Source organism: Pocillopora damicornis, chromosome 11, assembly GCF_964200805.1.
Source record: "Pocillopora damicornis chromosome 11, jaPocDami1.2, whole genome shotgun sequence".
In the NCBI taxonomy this organism is placed as follows: Eukaryota; Metazoa; Cnidaria; class Anthozoa; order Scleractinia; family Pocilloporidae; genus Pocillopora; species Pocillopora damicornis.
Genome location: NC_142680.1, coordinates 3,667,235 through 3,684,225, shown reverse-complemented (window position 1 = coordinate 3,684,225; position 16,991 = coordinate 3,667,235). Strand labels below are relative to the sequence as shown.

General features: G+C 38.7%; 1 protein-coding gene across 3 annotated transcripts in view; it reads right to left on the bottom strand.

Annotated features, from left to right (window-relative positions):
• LOC113679000 (uncharacterized) overlaps positions 1-16,927 on the bottom strand; it is a 40,525-nt gene extending 23,598 nt beyond the window's left edge. The window contains exons 1-11 of one of the 3 annotated variants that reach the window (XM_027195926.2): positions 16,799-16,927; positions 11,387-14,557; positions 10,594-10,926; positions 9,987-10,219; positions 9,288-9,554; positions 8,875-8,920; positions 8,185-8,544; positions 7,295-7,983; positions 6,833-6,887; positions 6,254-6,333; positions 3,694-5,989 (exon numbers count right to left, since the gene is read on the bottom strand). In XM_027195926.2, coding sequence (XP_027051727.2) covers positions 6,277-6,333; positions 6,833-6,887; positions 7,295-7,983; positions 8,185-8,544; positions 8,875-8,920; positions 9,288-9,554; positions 9,987-10,219; positions 10,594-10,926; positions 11,387-14,482 — 5,136 coding nt within the window. In that variant the 5' untranslated portion in view covers positions 14,483-14,557; positions 16,799-16,927 and the 3' untranslated portion in view covers positions 3,694-5,989; positions 6,254-6,276. Of the gene's footprint in view, positions 1-3,693; positions 5,990-6,253; positions 6,334-6,832; positions 6,888-7,294; positions 7,984-8,184; positions 8,545-8,874; positions 8,921-9,287; positions 9,555-9,986; positions 10,220-10,593; positions 10,927-11,386; positions 14,739-16,798 lie in introns of those variants that run through there. The other 2 variants (XM_089187713.1, XM_027195927.2) reach the window with 2 other exon arrangements.
• Positions 16,928-16,991: the final 64 nt, after the last annotated feature.

Below are 16,991 nucleotides of genomic sequence, written 5' to 3'. Positions count from 1 at the left end.
GTAACCTATCTCGTTAATTCCATTTTATTATATATATACAGATACCCAATTTACATCATAAAAAATGAAATGACTATTACCATACAGGACTTTCATTAGATGACTGTATGCAAAATATGCAAATAGTCAGGAATAAAGTGAACTATTTACAGTTTCTTTTCCTCTAGTTCCAGCTATTACTACTATTACAGGATTACAACTTGTTCAGAGTAAAGGTGTGTGTTTGCAACCTGTTATTTCTTTATGGTGGGAAATTCTAGTCCATTCAAGTGTCCTGTAATAGTTTAACCCTTTACACCCAAACATCATTCTATGCATATTCTCCAAACTACTCTCTATACATTTCCTGGGAGATGCCGACAAGGAGAATTTGTTCAGCAATCGAGAGCTTCTTTAGTTGGCGATAATTTCTTTTATTCTCATGATCTGGTGTGTTATTCTGGGGTGATACTGTGAGGAGAAATTTCATGCTAATCACTCTTAGGGTCAAGTGATTCTAGTGAGAGTGCTGACTCTGTTATATTGCAAAAAGCTTTTGTCTGGTTTTAATGTCTCTTAGAAAAAATTTTCAGACAATTTTCTCATTTTTTACAACTAAACTGTATTAAGTTATACCTTACTCTAAAAGGAAGAGTTAGTTAATTGATGTACATTAAGGTTGAATTGATAATGAGTCAGTTAATCCTTAAACAATCCCAAGATCTGATTGTAAATTCTCCCCTCTAGCTGCTATTCATTTCCTGAATTTGGTGTAAGATCAACATAACAACCTTAACCTGATAAGTTTGAGTATTCTCATTACCTGTTTCCTGCATAAGGCAAATAGATAGGAAGAAGTTTCTTGTTAATCAATATCAGGAGTTAAGGGTTAAATAAGACCTACTGTGACAGAAAGCTCAGTAAATTGCTAGTAATGTTGTTTGTATTCGTTTCATGTATTTCAGTAATTATGCATCATATTGGCCGGTAAGTGGGTCTTGATTGTGACTGTTCAGACATTCATATTTGTGAAAACCTGGTGTTTGGTGCAGGTAATTTGCATATAATGTCCTAATTCCCTTGGAGTGTTACACTCTAGGATTTTTTAAGTAGAAAAGTATTGATTTGGAATGAGGAAATCTGAAGAATGAGAGGAAATCAACTGAAAAAAAAAAATTTGTGCCACCATCTTAGTTATACTGATGAACTCATGGAAGCATTTGTGAACTGAGGAAGGCATATTTCCAGATTTCAAGATTTCTAGACCAACAAGTTAAGATAAACATGAGTTAGGTAAAGATTCATCTGCATATTTCCAAATTTCCTCATTTCCAGAGTACCAAGTCAAGATACATTTGAGTATTTAACTAATCACACATCGCACATTCTCACATTTCAAGGTTACTCTAAGGTGATTCATTTTATGTGCAGCACATTCGTTGTGATGACATGCTCTGAGCTCTTCTACCCCAAGTAAAAGCCAAAAAATTAATGAAGCATGGGCCAAGATACCTCAAACTGCAGATAGCTTTAAAAATATTGTTATTTTTATCATTTGAAAGTTTAAAAGGGTCGAGATGGCATTAATCTTTAAGATGATAACTTTGACATTTTGAACTCTCTTTGCTAGACAGTAGAGAGACGCTAGAGTCAGCTTGCACTTTCTTAATTAGTGTTATTTCTCAAAGTTGTATTTTTTTGGTGTTTACTCTCTTACTTTATTTGCTTTCACCCTTTATACCCAACATCGGTATGCATATTCTCCCTACTGTTCTTTATACATTTCTTAAGGTGCTTACAAGGAGACTTTGTTTACTGATCAAAAGCTTCTTTCATTGGTGATCATTTCCTTTCTTCTCATAACCTTAATGTGTGATTCAGGGTGATATTGTAGGGAGAAACTAGATGCTAGTCACTCTTAGGAATTAAAGGGTTAATACCTTAAGGTTAATAAAGGTTGTTTTTAGGACACAGTACCTGACTACTTTCTGTAATTTAGAGGCAACATTTTGACAGAGGCAAAGAGCTAGTCAGAAAAAAATGAAAAAGTTTGTAAACAATGAAAAGTTACTGTAGCTGCAGTTCTTGTATTTTTCACCAATGTTAGAGACAAAAATTTGCGTGTAAGACCTACATTTATAAAATAATTCAAATAGTACGCGCGCTCTGATTGGCCATAAAACCATTTTACATGAGCGTATGTAAACACGGTTTTCGTTCCTCTTTCATTAGTTATTTTATAAAAGAAATGTAAAATGGTTTCCGTGTTTACATAGCCTGATGTAAACACTTGGGAGGTTGGGAGAACACTCGGAAAGCTGGAAATCACTCCGCTTCGCGTCGTGGTTTCCTACGCTTATCTCGTGTTCTCCCAACCTCCCGCGTGTTTACATCAGGCTATGTAAACACGGAAACCATTTTACATTTCTTCAGTGTACATGTATATGGTATTTGTGGGCTTTATTAGGTATGTTAGATAGAAAGATTTAAGAAAGATTGGAATTCTGCAATTGTCTGAAAGCATATCGAGAAAACGCTGAAGATCACAGTGAATTAAAGGTTAACAGCCGAAAAGTGTTATTTTTGTGCGCAGACTGATGACAATCACAAAGCGGATCACAAAGACCGAAGCGCGACGGAAGATGCGACGCCCTGTGTATTGAACTAATTGAAGACAATAAACCTGCAAAAGTTGCAAGATTTACGAAGTGAGGAGTTTCTTAGCCACAGACCACATTCACAATGTAAGAAAGTTGTTTACTCACCGAAAGAACTATGAATGTAAAATTTGTTGGATGGGATGCAAACACGTTCGTGGAACTTCGCAATCGATCCGTGCAATTTGGCGTGCACGATAATCAGAATGAGAAATCTTTCTCTCAGACGAATGATTAAAATCCGTCACTGGTTTCCAAAACATTGACTTCATTTTCAAGGTACAACTTTACAACAAGTTGAAATAATGAGCAGAAAACTGTGCAAATAAACTCGTGTAGTTGAAGAGACAGGAGAGAGTGCAACGCAGTAACGTGCCGACTGGATTTGAATTCAGAGATTTCAATAGCAGTTTTGTCAATGAATTAATCATCAGACAATCATAGACTTCTAAGCCTGCGCACAGACGTTGAGAAGTTTTCTCATCGTATGATGGCATCTTGGAGAGAGACGGCGTTGGGAGGATTGGGAAAATGTCTTTAATATACACGAGTGTCTAGAGTGTATTGGTAGGTAGCAAATTAGCAGCCCATTTGATGTCGTGTGGAAAAAAAGAAGCAGGTTGGTTTGACTCTGGCTCTGGCTCTGGAGATTGATAAGGAATCGACGAGCTTCACCATGTGTCATACTTAGGAAAACTTTTGAAAGCAAAGGATGATGGAACAATCAGCTTGAAGGTCTGCAGTAGAAAATACAGAAGAGAAGAGGCGAAGGTGTGATGAATTTTTTTCCTTTTTGTATGTATTTTAAATACCTTTGATACACACAACCCATCAACAAGCAATTAGTCAATTGACTACACCACGAACTCCACCAATCGTTCAATTTATCAATCAGTCCATCAATCAATCTATCGATCGATCCATCAACCAATCAATTAGTCAATCAACCAATCAATCAGCCAATCAATCAACCAATCGATCGATCAGTCAACAATGAATCATGTTGTTGATGAGTCGGTCGAAAAGCGCTAATGTAACGGATCAATCAAAACATGAGTTGAGCACAATACTAAGAATTTTATTTCACAATTCCTCACTCCGTTTTTACACATCCATCACTACATTCAAACCATAAAAAAAAGTAATTGGTACTATTTTTTTATATACTCTACCTCATGCATGGACACTTTCATTTAAATAGCGCTTGTAGTCGGGCTTTTGCACAAGATAAAATTGTTTCCGCGTCAAAGAGTGCATTTATCAACCAGAAAGTCAAACTATTGTTTCTTAAAAAGACTCTCATAACAACATTTTTTTATCCCTTCTTTCTTCTGTCCTGCACATAATGTAATGAAATCAACGATAGATTTCAACACCAACACTTTTTTTCCCTCCCATCCCTTCAATGACGGTAGTTAGGGCCAATTTATCTATTACTACCTTATGAAACGTGCTTTTAAATTAATATGCTCATTTTTTTAAAATTGAATTGAAGCTGACAGCAGCTCCAAGCTGATAGCTTTAACATTTCGACACGAGCTGCTTGTTTATTCAAAACACATCTTTTTTAGAAACTTTACGCAAATTACGAGAAAAATATATACAAAATTAATCCTCAGGGGTAATGCATACTCTTATTTGGCCTTTACGGGTTTATGCCGCCCAATATAACAACTTATCCTCTTGCACTAGGTGCAAATTAAATGGATTTATTCTTAAACAGGTGCAGTGTTTGAAGATCTGTGCAGTACAACCACTTCCCACTCTCCTCCTCCCCCAAGCCATGGTTAGGGCACCTCCCCATCCCTCGTAGGGAAAACATAACGTCAGCTTCCGAGGCAGTTTGCACGACGCTTTTCTTCCCCGCACAAACATCTGCTTGCCCTAGCGCAAAATACGTTTCGGTCATTAAGCCTATTAAATTTCACAACCTCAAATATACAAAAATAGATTCTGAAAAAGACAAGAACGATATGTGATGCCTTCTTTCATTGCAGTCCATTTGATTTGGTCTTTCTTTAGAATGCCTTCGCGGTTGCCAACTTGAATTAACATTGGAAAGCAGGCGTCTGTGCAGAGTAGAGCAACGAGTTTCCTCAAAGCAACTGCGAAGGAAACTAATATGGAGAGCAACATTGTTCAAAATGTAACCGCCATAGATGAGCAACACCAACTCTTGTTTAGCTACAATTATGTTATCAAAAAAGCATAATCCAAAACTTCTCAGTAATCAATCGTGCGCAAATTGAGACAGTTCCAGCTCATAAAACATTGGAAATAACAGCTGTCAATTGAATTCTTTATCTAGTAAATTGTGCGTATCGGCATCTGTGCGAGTTGAGAATCATATTATATCTTCAGTTGTATGTAATAGCAGTCATTATAACTCTCTGAGCTCAATCGCTGCAACATTGGACTTAATTCTAATGACTGGTGTTCCCGCTGCACGCAAAATGTTGAACCTAGGCCTATCATCCAGAATCACTGAACGCAACATTTCAAACTTACATAGCATATTCATGGCATTCAGCAACATGGCCATCTTCGCACCAGAGTCAGATTTGACGCGTAACGGCGCCTGACAGTAAAACTCTAAACCTCTAACATTTTGCGTAATTATCATAGTATGTTTTGAAGTCTATAAAATAATATGTAAAATAACTTTTACTGTTATGGAAAAATCCAGGCTGGCTCCATGCAAGTACTCTGTAGGTTGAGGATTAACTCTTTTCTGCAGATGCATTTTTAAAACTTAAATCTATAGTTCACCTTTGCCACTTGCTTTTTCCTTGCCTCGGAAAAATCTTACAAGTCACAAACAAACGTCCCCCCCCTTCCCTCCCTGGTATTATTGAAACGAAACGTTACGTTACTATGTGCCTGACTTATAGAATGTTGATAAAACTATTCTTGAAATAACTCATACTTTTTAAAATTGATATAAATCAAACAAATTCAAGTTTAATCAATACAGATATCTTACTAACTGAGTTTGCGAGGTCCGTAAACGAGGTTAGTAAAAAATGTGTTACATCTCTGGGTTTAAATAGAGAAGGAAGGTTCCAAGTGAAACAAAATAATGAATTCAGTGGAAGTGCAGTGAAATACAGGCCATGATATTGGCCAATCATAGCGCCCCTACCAACTGAGAGATGTAATGAATACATTTCTTTATAACACATAGTTTACTTTCCTCTAATTCGGTCGGCGAAGTAATTTTACTTCTGTGCCTTTTTCTCTGCATGTCTCTTTATCTTATTATAACTTTACTCGAACTGCACAACTCCATAATTCACATCACCCGAAACCCAAAGATCACTTCGAATTCTTCGTTGATGGGTCTAGGTTATTTCCTGAAAGGAGAATTTATACGTCTTGTCAAGAAGATAGGAAAAGAACTGATACAGAAGCATGTAAACAAATTTGCTATTAAATAGTTGTTGCTTTTTTCGCTGGCGGTAAATTACAGTTATAGATATGAAAAGCTTTTACAGTTTTTCGAATAGGTGGCAAAAAACCAAGTGTTACTCTTTTAATTTTCAAATAAGAAAAAAAAGTGGAAAAGGTAAATTGTAATAGATCTTGAGAAATTTTGAGCAACTTCGCTATATGTTTACCTGGTAATGTCGATTGAAAAAAATCAGAAATCAGGAACAACTTCTACTGCCCAAGACATCGAACGGCCATTTAATGTGTCCTGGAGGAAATAAATAATTTACCTCTAAAATAACTTCTCATCAATCACAATGTACACACAGAGTATATTAGAGTAGGGAATGTCCGTCAAGTATCTTTGTTAGAGTTAAAAATTATTGCAATTATATGTTTTGGTTTGGTCTTCGATGTTAATATCTTTTGCATGCACAACACGACGACTAAGCCAAAAATCTCCCTTTATGTCGAAAACGATAAGCTAAGGTTAAAAGGCAAACAAAAGAAAAAAAATGTTCACCTTTTCGTAGCTGTTAGGGAATAATCGTCATGTATCAAGGTAATTTTAATTACTTTTTTTCTGTTGGAAGGGGCGGGGAAACTTACCAAAATAGAAATATGTAGCAGAGGGTTTCAGAGAAAAACTGCGTTTCAAGTAAGTGAATCGATAAGTTTTCTCCAAGTCCCTCTACTCAAGGAGTTCATGGACCCTTATTATACATAATGCCAGGTTAGCAATTTTGTTTAAGAAGAAAACTGTTTACCTGTTGCGTGGAATTCCAAGATGAACCATACCTATAATGTCCATTTGACTTCATTCTGATGAAAAAGACGAGTTAATTTCACAATCAGCTAATTTGTTTTTTCCTATAAGTTTTAAACGAATATCGGGCTTATTTTTTTGCCTTTTGAATAAATGTTTTATAAAGTTAAAAGCCTTGTGGTTGACTAAATTTTGGTGATGCGTGGATCCTGAGCTTTTGGAGCATTACTATCCCACGCGGAAGCTGTTTTTTGTTAAGCTTGCCAAATAACCCCTCAGCACTTGACAGACCGGCCATTTTGACGATTGAGCTTAGGAAAAAGAAGCCGATATGAATTAAGGGTAGTTTGGTAGACAAATACTGAAGCCATACTGCGGCCACGTTTATTTGCGACATGCCACCTGCCACTGCATTCTGGTTTGTATATCTGAGTTTTATCTGAATGATGGATGAAATATGTACCTTTCATTGATTATCCTACTTCCTTGACGCGCTCCGTTCACGTAACGCACCGAGGAGAGGCCACCGTGATCTCGAAGGTTGAATTTCTCTCCGTATCCCGTGCGTGCATTCAGACGCGGGTCCGATGAGACTATCCTTGACCCTGGTGCATCATAAAACCCATAATAACTCGACGGGTCGGTAATAAACGAACCACTCTGTGTCCCTCTTCGACTTGTGGGGCCATCTTCATACGGGATAATAGTTGGGGTGCTGGACAGTTCGTTGGAAGAGTGGTAACGAGATGCACTGTGGTAGCCAGATCTGCGACCGAACGAGTCGGACGGATCAGTGACGTAATACGAAGTACCTGCATTCCCCTGTCTGCTAGGCCTGGATGATGTCACGTACCCTTGAGGCCTAGAGGTCGAAGATACGAGGTAATTTCCGGAAGTACTCGATACACCTCGTTGCTCGGAAGTCTTGCCATGGTAGGAGCTACTCGTCATGTTTTGTCCAGCTTGTTTCAGACTAAAACGTGGTGGTCGAGGCGGGACAGCGTGTACAGTAATGATCATCTTTCCATCTTCTGCTCGGGTTGTAGCCGCGTGACTTGTGGTTTTGTGGCCTTCGTGGATTCTCTGAATGGTCTTCACTGGAAACGCTGGTGGTTGGGAGTTGCGACGCAGAACTATTTCGTTGCCTGTAACCTTTAAGTAACAAAAATAGTAACGGAACAGTTATGAAGAAATCATGACGTGGTTTTGATTAATAGTTTTTAAAGTTGAGTTCAAAGTTATATTGGGTCTGTTAACACCCTAAGTATTCTTTATTCTTCATCAAAATGAACACGGTTAGTTCCAAAATATCATAGGGTGTCTTTGAACGTTTTGTTTTATTAACCAACATACCTTTGAGCTGCTTTGTGGCTGCCTTACCACAATCTCCTGGTGACCACTTTGAGCACGGTTCTGGGATCGATGAGCGTCAGCACATGTCAACAATATCTTCCCTCTGTAATATCGTGCGCCCACGATGTAAGGACATAGACTACTGGCAGCGGCTTTTCGTCTTCGTCTCATGCTCCCGGTTCTTCTCATCTCCCTAGCGACGCGTATCTTGTTAGATTTAGCAGCGTTTTGCTCTGGTATCTTGAATTTGATTGGTGTGCGCACTTTTCCATCTTGCTGTTGTCCTTTGTAGTGACTGGTATAGTACATGCCGTCTTCGCACTGGTCTCCGCTAACTGGGACTGTAACGATACCATCCGACTAAGAACAATAAAACAGATGAATAAAAACTCATCGAAAAAACTGACGATTCGACTGTATGAAACGAGCGATGAATTACACTTATTTTTTGCCAATTTTGCTTGTCTTGGTCCTAAGCACTGACAAGTATGATCGAATTTAGCTGGAAATTCTTGCTTCTCATTTCCTATAATTTAACTGGTTCAGTTAATGTAGTGACCTTTGTAAACTTGGAGAATTAAGTTATTGTAACATGAATGAAAATCAGCCAAAACTCCTCAGTTTTTCGTGGATTTCGGAGGTATGAGTATAGATGCTTTTCAAGTATCCACTTAAATAAGATAAAGTTACCTCAAAGGTGTCATTTTTCTGCTGTAGGATCCTCCCCCATGTTTTCCTAATCGAAAAATAACGATATAATCGCAATCATAAAAGTGGTGGAGTATTGAATGCGCTATCACTAAGATAAGCTATCAGCAGTACTGACTAGATTTTCATACTGCGGCTCGGAAGGGGGCAAAAGCGAAGGAATCTTTCGCTTCAGTTTGTTCTCTTTCCAATTTGAATGAAGAAGAGAACAAACTGAAACGAAAATAAATCCAAAATAAACCAAATCTCTCTGACCAGTTGTTTCTACCTTGACTTGAGAGGCTCGTACAAGATAACTAGAAGAGGAAGATCAGTTCTATGCTCTTCCATAATTGCTTGGGGTGCCGAAAACTGCTTTCCATCTACTTTTCATGAGTATAATTCTCAAAACATACCTTCCTTTATCACCAACTTTAATTTTCACAACTCCATTCTCTACTCTAACAGCATCCGCTCCATAAACATCATCAACTTTAATTGTTCTGATATAGGGCTCTGTAGTCTCCTTTGTCTCTCTCAGTACTATTGCTTTCTCTTCCGGCGCAGCTTGAGCAATAATGCATTGAGGGCGACGATGTTTTTCGCGTCTTCCTCGCACTCTCACGAGAACGTCAACGGGATCGTCTTTGTACTGTCGTATTTTCGGATATCTTCGGAGGGATCTGAGAGTTGACACAGTATCATCAGAATATGTTTTTTTTAGATGCTCTTTTAAAGTACTGAAGCTTCATTGATTGGTTCTTCAAGTTATACCCTTAATTCTGTTGTTTTTCTTTTAATATAACAGAAAAGATTCTTAGGAATTAGCCCTTAAATTCCCAGAAATGAGGAACATATGACGTCTTTATATAACACCAAATTTGTTAAATTAATCATATTACGATGAAACGTGTAGCATACATAGGGGATGACAAACAATTAAGCCTTGGATTGAGGGTTATCTGTAAATTCTAATCTGGACAAGACCTTTACCGTGTAAACCAAAGTTTTGACTATGAATCCTCGAAAAATATTTCTAACAAGAGCAAGATCATGCTTGCTGTAAGGAATTGAATACATTATTCATATGCATGAATAATTTCTTTCGACTTTACCTCCGATGGAAGCTTCGTCTTCTCACCGGCCCCACGTGGAACATTCTGTCAACGTCCTCGGCAGTGTATGCGTTCCACGGACTCCAATTTCCAATTTTTAGTAAACGATCTACGTCTTCAGCTGTGAAAGCGTTCCACCACTCTTGCACGTCCTTTTTCGGTGATATGGTTTGTTGGTGACTGTCTACTTGGATCATGGTGACACCATTGTCTCTCACTTGTTCTCTGTCCACCTATTCAATCAGAAATGATTTTAAAACAATTGACAACATGGCTAATTCGCTTGAGCAGAAGCTGGCTAAAGGTTTTGTTTTTTAGGTAACGTCCCAACTGACGAAAACGCAAATTGTTTAAAAAAAAAAAAAAAAAAAAAAATATATATATATATATATATATATATATATATATATATAGATGAGAGGCCTTGTAGTAAGATCTATAACAAGAAGTATTTCAGATTATAATGTCTGTATCGTAATATGTAGAGGTTGTCTACTTTTACATAAATCTTAATGTCTTCAAATAACCTGATCATCCGTACAAAGTTTCAAACTGTTAAGCAGCAGATAAAGTTTTCTTCTGTGATCATAAAAAGGGCCCTTTTTACCTCCTCAATTTGAGTAGTTCTTCTCCTGTAGTCTATAGGAACGCCTCTTAATTCCTTTAGCCTGTCTCGCTCGTCTACAATCGAGTCTTGCCGTTGAACCACAGTAGTTACAACATTTTGTTGAACATCAGGAGGGGTCATCGTCTGTGCGTCACACATTTGTTTCATAACAGCAGGCTTTTGATCTGGTTTACTCGTCGGAGATATGACCTCTTCTGCATGGGACTGCGGTGTTGTTCTTACATCATCTTGAATACTGCTGATCTGTCTGAGAGTACTGGCTGTGCTGGTCTGTCTACTGATTTGGCGACTTATTGTCTCGGATGTGATACTCTGTAATAAGTAAAAAGTATATCAATTCCAAGGTTCCATTAAATTTTTCTATCCGGTGACTAACCCAGGTTTTGTTTCACGTCGCTGATAGGGAACGCATAATTTTGCTACTAAAAGTTGTTTTCAGGGAACTCGACACATAATAACAGCACGTCTTCCCAATGAAGGTTAATATTCTCATAGGGTTACCAGTACAGAAAATTGATTTTAAAAAAAAATGATACCTTGAGAGTTTGATTGATGGTGAAGGTGTAAATAAAAAACTCTACATGTATGAGGGACAGACCATGGTGTAGGGGGAAAAGACGTAGACCGAGGCAGAGTGGGGACAAGACTCTGGACGAATGAGTTGCAACTAAGATAGATTCGAGTGGTAATATTTACAATATTGCTCTTCCTCTTTTCCTTTCATGACCCATGAAATGCTTTCATTCAATGTGCACTGAGAATAGCGACATACCTCTCTTTTCCCAAGTGAGTCTGGACCATCAACCTCTGATCCTGAACCTGGTTTGAATTCGGTTGGTTGGTACCTCTTAATATGAACTGCAGGTTTGATATCAACATCTGGTTTCCTCTCTGAGTGGTCATCCACATATCTTTCAAGTTTCATTCGAGCTCTTCTATCATCCAGTGTATCAACCTTGTCTTTCAGCTGCTCAATTTTCTTCCGGAGCTCACTAATAACAGGTGATGTCTTGATCTCCTTATACTCTGGTAATGGAGCATCGATTTCCTCGCAGAAACGAGTCTTGTTTTCCTCTGATATATGCTTGTCTTCGCGGGTGCTTGTCCTTCTTGGTGAAGGTTTCGACCTCTCAGGAATGTGTCTTGGAGACTCAACTTTTGAAGATAATGATCTAGGGGTATCGTCTTCCCACCTCTTCCGAGAAATAACGGAATCATCTCTGATTGTTTTTCTAGTGACAAATTCATCATTTGAGTGAACCCTGACCGACCTCCTTTCATCTCTCTTCCGCCAGTCTTCATAACCAGGTTCGCCCTGTAATCCCTCTGGAGATGAAGCGGGATATTTACGTCCGTGAGTGACACTTTCGTATCTTGAATAAGGCAGCCGTACAGTATCATCCCGTGGTCGAGGTAGAGCAGCTGGCTTTGGTATTTCCTCATATGACCGTCTCAGTATGGAGTCTGGTATGCCGTTTTCTTTATCACCCATTTCTCTGTAATAATAGGCTGAACGACCCTCTGTGGAAATGCTTCCGCGGGAATGTCCCTGTACAGAACTTGGGCCACCCCTGGCTTCTTTACTTGATGATATGGAGACGATAGAGTCTGCCTTAAACACTCGCTTACTTGCATATGCTTCAGTGGATTGAAATTTAGAAGAGTTGCTTGGATCGGTCGAAATATCTCGTGGTGTGGTCAAGAGATTTTCTCGTTCTGTTGACCCATTTTCGTTTTCTTTGGGCCATAGGGGTGGCCTCGTAGAAAGCACAGACACAGCTCCCTCGGTGGTCCTTGTGGAGGATGGAACAGCGCGATCCGAGAATGGATGGAAGTAGTCTGCTGGAGGCCTTAGAGGCACTTCATCTCCAAGAGACTTTTCAACATTTCGGAATTCATTTCGTAACTTTGGCTGGTCATTTCTTAAGCTGCCTCGTCGTCGAATTATTTCGTCTTCTTTAGGATTTTTAGCATCACCAAACGTCTTTGTTTCTTCATTCCTCGACACATCCTTAAACACAACTCCATCGTTATTGGACACGTTATATCTCTCGACCAAAGTTCTGCTAATTCCACCATGACGAACATCTGCCATATCCTCCATTCTTCTGTCTGGAATGATTATTTCAGTAGTAACACCCGAGGTCCGTTTGGGGAAAGAAGGCATTTTCTCCGCTTCAGCTTTCAATCTTGCAATGTCTTCTTTGAGCCTGTCTTGTATAGAGGGTTCTCGACTTCTCCATCTCGAAGAAATGTTCGCAGACGCTGGTCTTAACGAAGCTGGTGGAACATAAGGTTTTACGTGGTCTCGTGTCAACGTTTCAGCTTTGAGCTTTGCAATGTCTTCCTTGAGCTTGTCATGAATGGTGGGTTCTTGGCTAAACGAATACAGCTTCACATCTTTCTTCGTTGTCCGATTTTCGGCTTCGGCCTTGAGTCGAGCTATATCTTCTCTTAGCTTGTCACGGGTTGACGATCTCATTTCTCCCATTCTTGAATCTCTCCTGTTTGTCTCATCACGGCGAAAAGAACCTTCACGGTCGAAGTTTCCTTGACGGTGCAGAGCTCTAGATCGATAGCTTGGATACACCTGTTTATCCTCATAGGAAGGCCTTAACTCTTCAGAAGACCGGCTTCGCAGTCTTGAAAGAGATGAGGAGCGTTCATTGCGATCAGTGCGGTTCCAACGATCAACAAAACCTGCATTTCGATCAAGTGATCCTGTGCGCCTGCTTTCCCTCGAAAAACGCTTGTCATCGTCAGAACCTGCGGTTCCAAAATCTGATAAAGACCTGGAATGAGACAAAAACTCACTTCTCCCAGGAACCTCTCTAAAGATTCCTGATCTATCTCTTTTCTTTTCATTTAGGCTTTCAGTAGAACGGGAGCGTGCCTTGATTTCTCTTGGGAAAATTCCCCAATCACTTGCTTTACCATTCTGCATAACTGTATGAACATCAAACGTCTCTCGCCTGCCAACGACGTCGTCTTTCTCTGATTTGGAAGTATTTGTTAAGGTCGTCTTTCTGTGCGAATCGCTGTCTCCGTGTTTACCAGACAAATTCACATGCGCCTTCGAGGTGTGTTTCGATAGGTCAATGCTGTCGTCTTCAGAAAACTTTTTGGAAAGTCTTTCTCTATCTAGAGAATTAGATGCGTCCTTTCTTTCCAAAGCTCTTCTCAGAATGTTTATATTTTCCGAATTGATGGTCGTAGGACCACCATTTTCCTTGTCTGCTTCTTTAATGCTCTGTAAAGAACTTCTACCCTTGAGGCTACTAGAAGAGTCTGTTGATCTGTCATTCCTCCAGCTTACTCCTTTGGCAGCGCGCAATTCAGCAGCAGCAGCCTTATAACTTGTCGCTCGGATGGATTCTCCATTTTCTCCGGCGATATTGGTTTTCTGGTCAACACTTCTGTCTTTTCTAAAACCGACACTCGATCGATAAAAGGAAGAAATAACATCTTCGCTTTTATCAGCCAGTTGATTCACTTTTGCGGCATCTCTGAGGTCTTCGTCTTTGGAGTATGAAGAGTAAAATGAAGAGATCGGATCCGTTGTTGCTTCTCTGCCTGAATATCCAGGTAAATCTCTCGATTTAACGGATTGAATTTTTTCGCTCGTTCTGTAAGAAGAGGTTGACCTTTTATCGATGACACTTCTTGTCACAAAAGACTTTGTTGTGTTTTCAGAGACCCGTTCAGAAGCTTCCTTGGTGGGATAGATTTCCCTCTCAATCTTATCTTCTTTGGGCCCTATGCATAGGCTTGATATGAACGAGGGTCTTCCGGCCTCGCGACCTGTTTTGGCATCGTTATATTCCCGGACATCTTCTGTCCCAGATGAATAGCTCTTCTTTGAGTACATTGCTTGGTGATGTTTTTAGTGCTTAAGACATTCGAACGCCTAATGATATCCTGAAATAAAGCACCCTGGATTGTCCTGAGAAAAAAGGAATCGACTATTAGTTACAACTAATAATTCGTCGTTAAAGCTGTCTAACATCTATCTATGTCACTTTTCCCTTTAATTTCCCAAGTTTGTTTTGCACTCTTCAAACTCCTTATTAACCATGAGAAAACGCTTTATCGTGGTTTCGTGCTAAAGTGGAATTAGAGGTGTTCATTAAAAGGTGTCTTGATTCGCGCAAAAACATCCCCCAATATCGCGTTCGTGAGCTTGACGCATTTCCGTCAATAGCACTCCAGCACCTTTCTGTGAAATCGATGGGAAGTTATGAGAAATACATGACAAACTGAATCGGACTTAATGTACTTTGTGCTGAGAGAAAATGAAACAGGAAAGGCAACAGTTTCGAGCATTAACTTAATAATTTAAATATTCCTGGTTCATTAAAATCAGGTTTCAAAGAACAAGACATATTTCAACAATTTTAGTCCTAAAATAACGAACTGGGGTGTTGTTTAATTAATGAATTAAAAAAATTTCGTATCCCATAATGTCAAGGAGTTAATTGGACAATGATTGCAGGACGAAGGAGAAAGTACTTTGGTCTTTAAGTATCCAATGGGCATCTGTTGACAGGTTTTGCGGCATTTTAGGCTTTGATCAGTCAAAAGTTCCCACCTTGGGGTTTTGTGAGTAATTAAGATATAAGTAGTAAAACAATACAAGGCAACATCTTCCACGAAATGTCAGTTAAGGCCATGAATATTTTTTTTCCCGTCAGCAATTTAAGGATGTCACATAAATAAGTCTCTGTTGCATTTACGAGATCTTAAACCAACGGCTTAATGAATTGGACCATAGCTCAAAGGACAATCAGGAAAGAAATCTGGAGTGAACATTTTCTTTTGGGCCAATATAAATTAATGAAAGCTTTTTCAGCTGTGTGCATTAAATATTCTGGAATGCTGTTGTATATATAATAGCCCAAGAATCTAAAAGGCCAATCAAAGGCAGCAGGCAGCAGGCAATTAAAAAAATAATAAATTTTACATGAACGCGTGGAGATTATGGTTGTTCTGCTTTGTGCGTTCTGCTCTAGCAAACAATTTTGTATCAAATTACTTTTCTATTTGTCAGATATCTTTTTTGCCTAACGGCTTCGATCTACAATGACATGGTCTGGAAACCATATGGCTTCTACAAGTTTGCTATTTAAGTCACAACTGGTTAACCATCCATTTGTTCTTGACGGCATCTTCGAACACATGTGGGCGACTCTCTAACTTTCCGAGCACTCCCAATATACGGGTTTTCCAAAATTAGATCTCTTTATAGCGGACATATTATTAATGAAAATGTTAGTACTTAATTTGATTGAAAGGGTAATAGCAAGTGTTATTTTTTAAAGTACCACTGCGTTCCTCTCGATATTTCAGTAAAAGATGACTGATTTAGAAAACGATATAGGTTCGTCAGTGTTGTCTTTACTGAAGTTTTTTTGTAAGGGGTAGATTTACGAGTCGTGTTGGGTATGTCCAATCTTCTCTTTTGCAATATTCAAAGATTTCGCTTTACGTTTTCCCATATCCCCTAATGTTCAATCATTGTGTACGGACGTCTCGTAAACAATTCCTGCGCAGTATTGACTCAGTTGAAGAAAGATATTGACTTAAATAGCAAATCTCTTAATTGGAATAAGAAAGCAGTCTCCTAACAATAACTAAGCATTAAATACCTTGCGAACAATTCAAAGTTAATTGAAAATACTAATTGCTTTGTAAAAAATCCATTCAGTTGGTTTCTATGATATTAATGATGCTAATTGGTGATGATGAAATTACATAAACGTGACGGATTTCCACGTATCAATTTTTTAAATTCAATTTTCTGAACAATCAACTTCGCAATCTTACAGTATAACTACAGCTATTTGATTAAGTAACAAATGTTTTTAATTAATCTATCGTCCCCATTTAAAGCGAAAGACTAATAGAATAAAGATTTCTTTCGTTAATTTTTTTACCAAATAAAGTGATGCTTGAACTAATAAGAACTACAAATTCTCAATTACTTTTGGTAAGGAAAAACAAAATACACAAGCTTAATCTCCTTCATCTGCTGATTTGTAAAGATTCGAATGAGCTCATCAACTTCCCTCGGATGTGGGATATCTGAGATGTAAGTCTGCATCGTAGTAAAAGTAATTTAGAAGCGTCCTCTAGTCCGAGGTTTTGTGGAGTTTGGTCAAAATACAAAGCAGCACAGGACACCTACCTTATGTTTGAAGCCGCCAGGAGATCAACGAAATCAAGAGCAGGCAAAAGGTGCAGTGTTCTCCATAAGACACGACGCCTACGATTGATGAACTGAGTGTTGTTGTCATGAAACCTTGCATGCTGTAAGAATTAATGAGCATGCAATATAATAATATCCGTGTGAGAAAGCTGTCTTTCCACATCATTGGCTC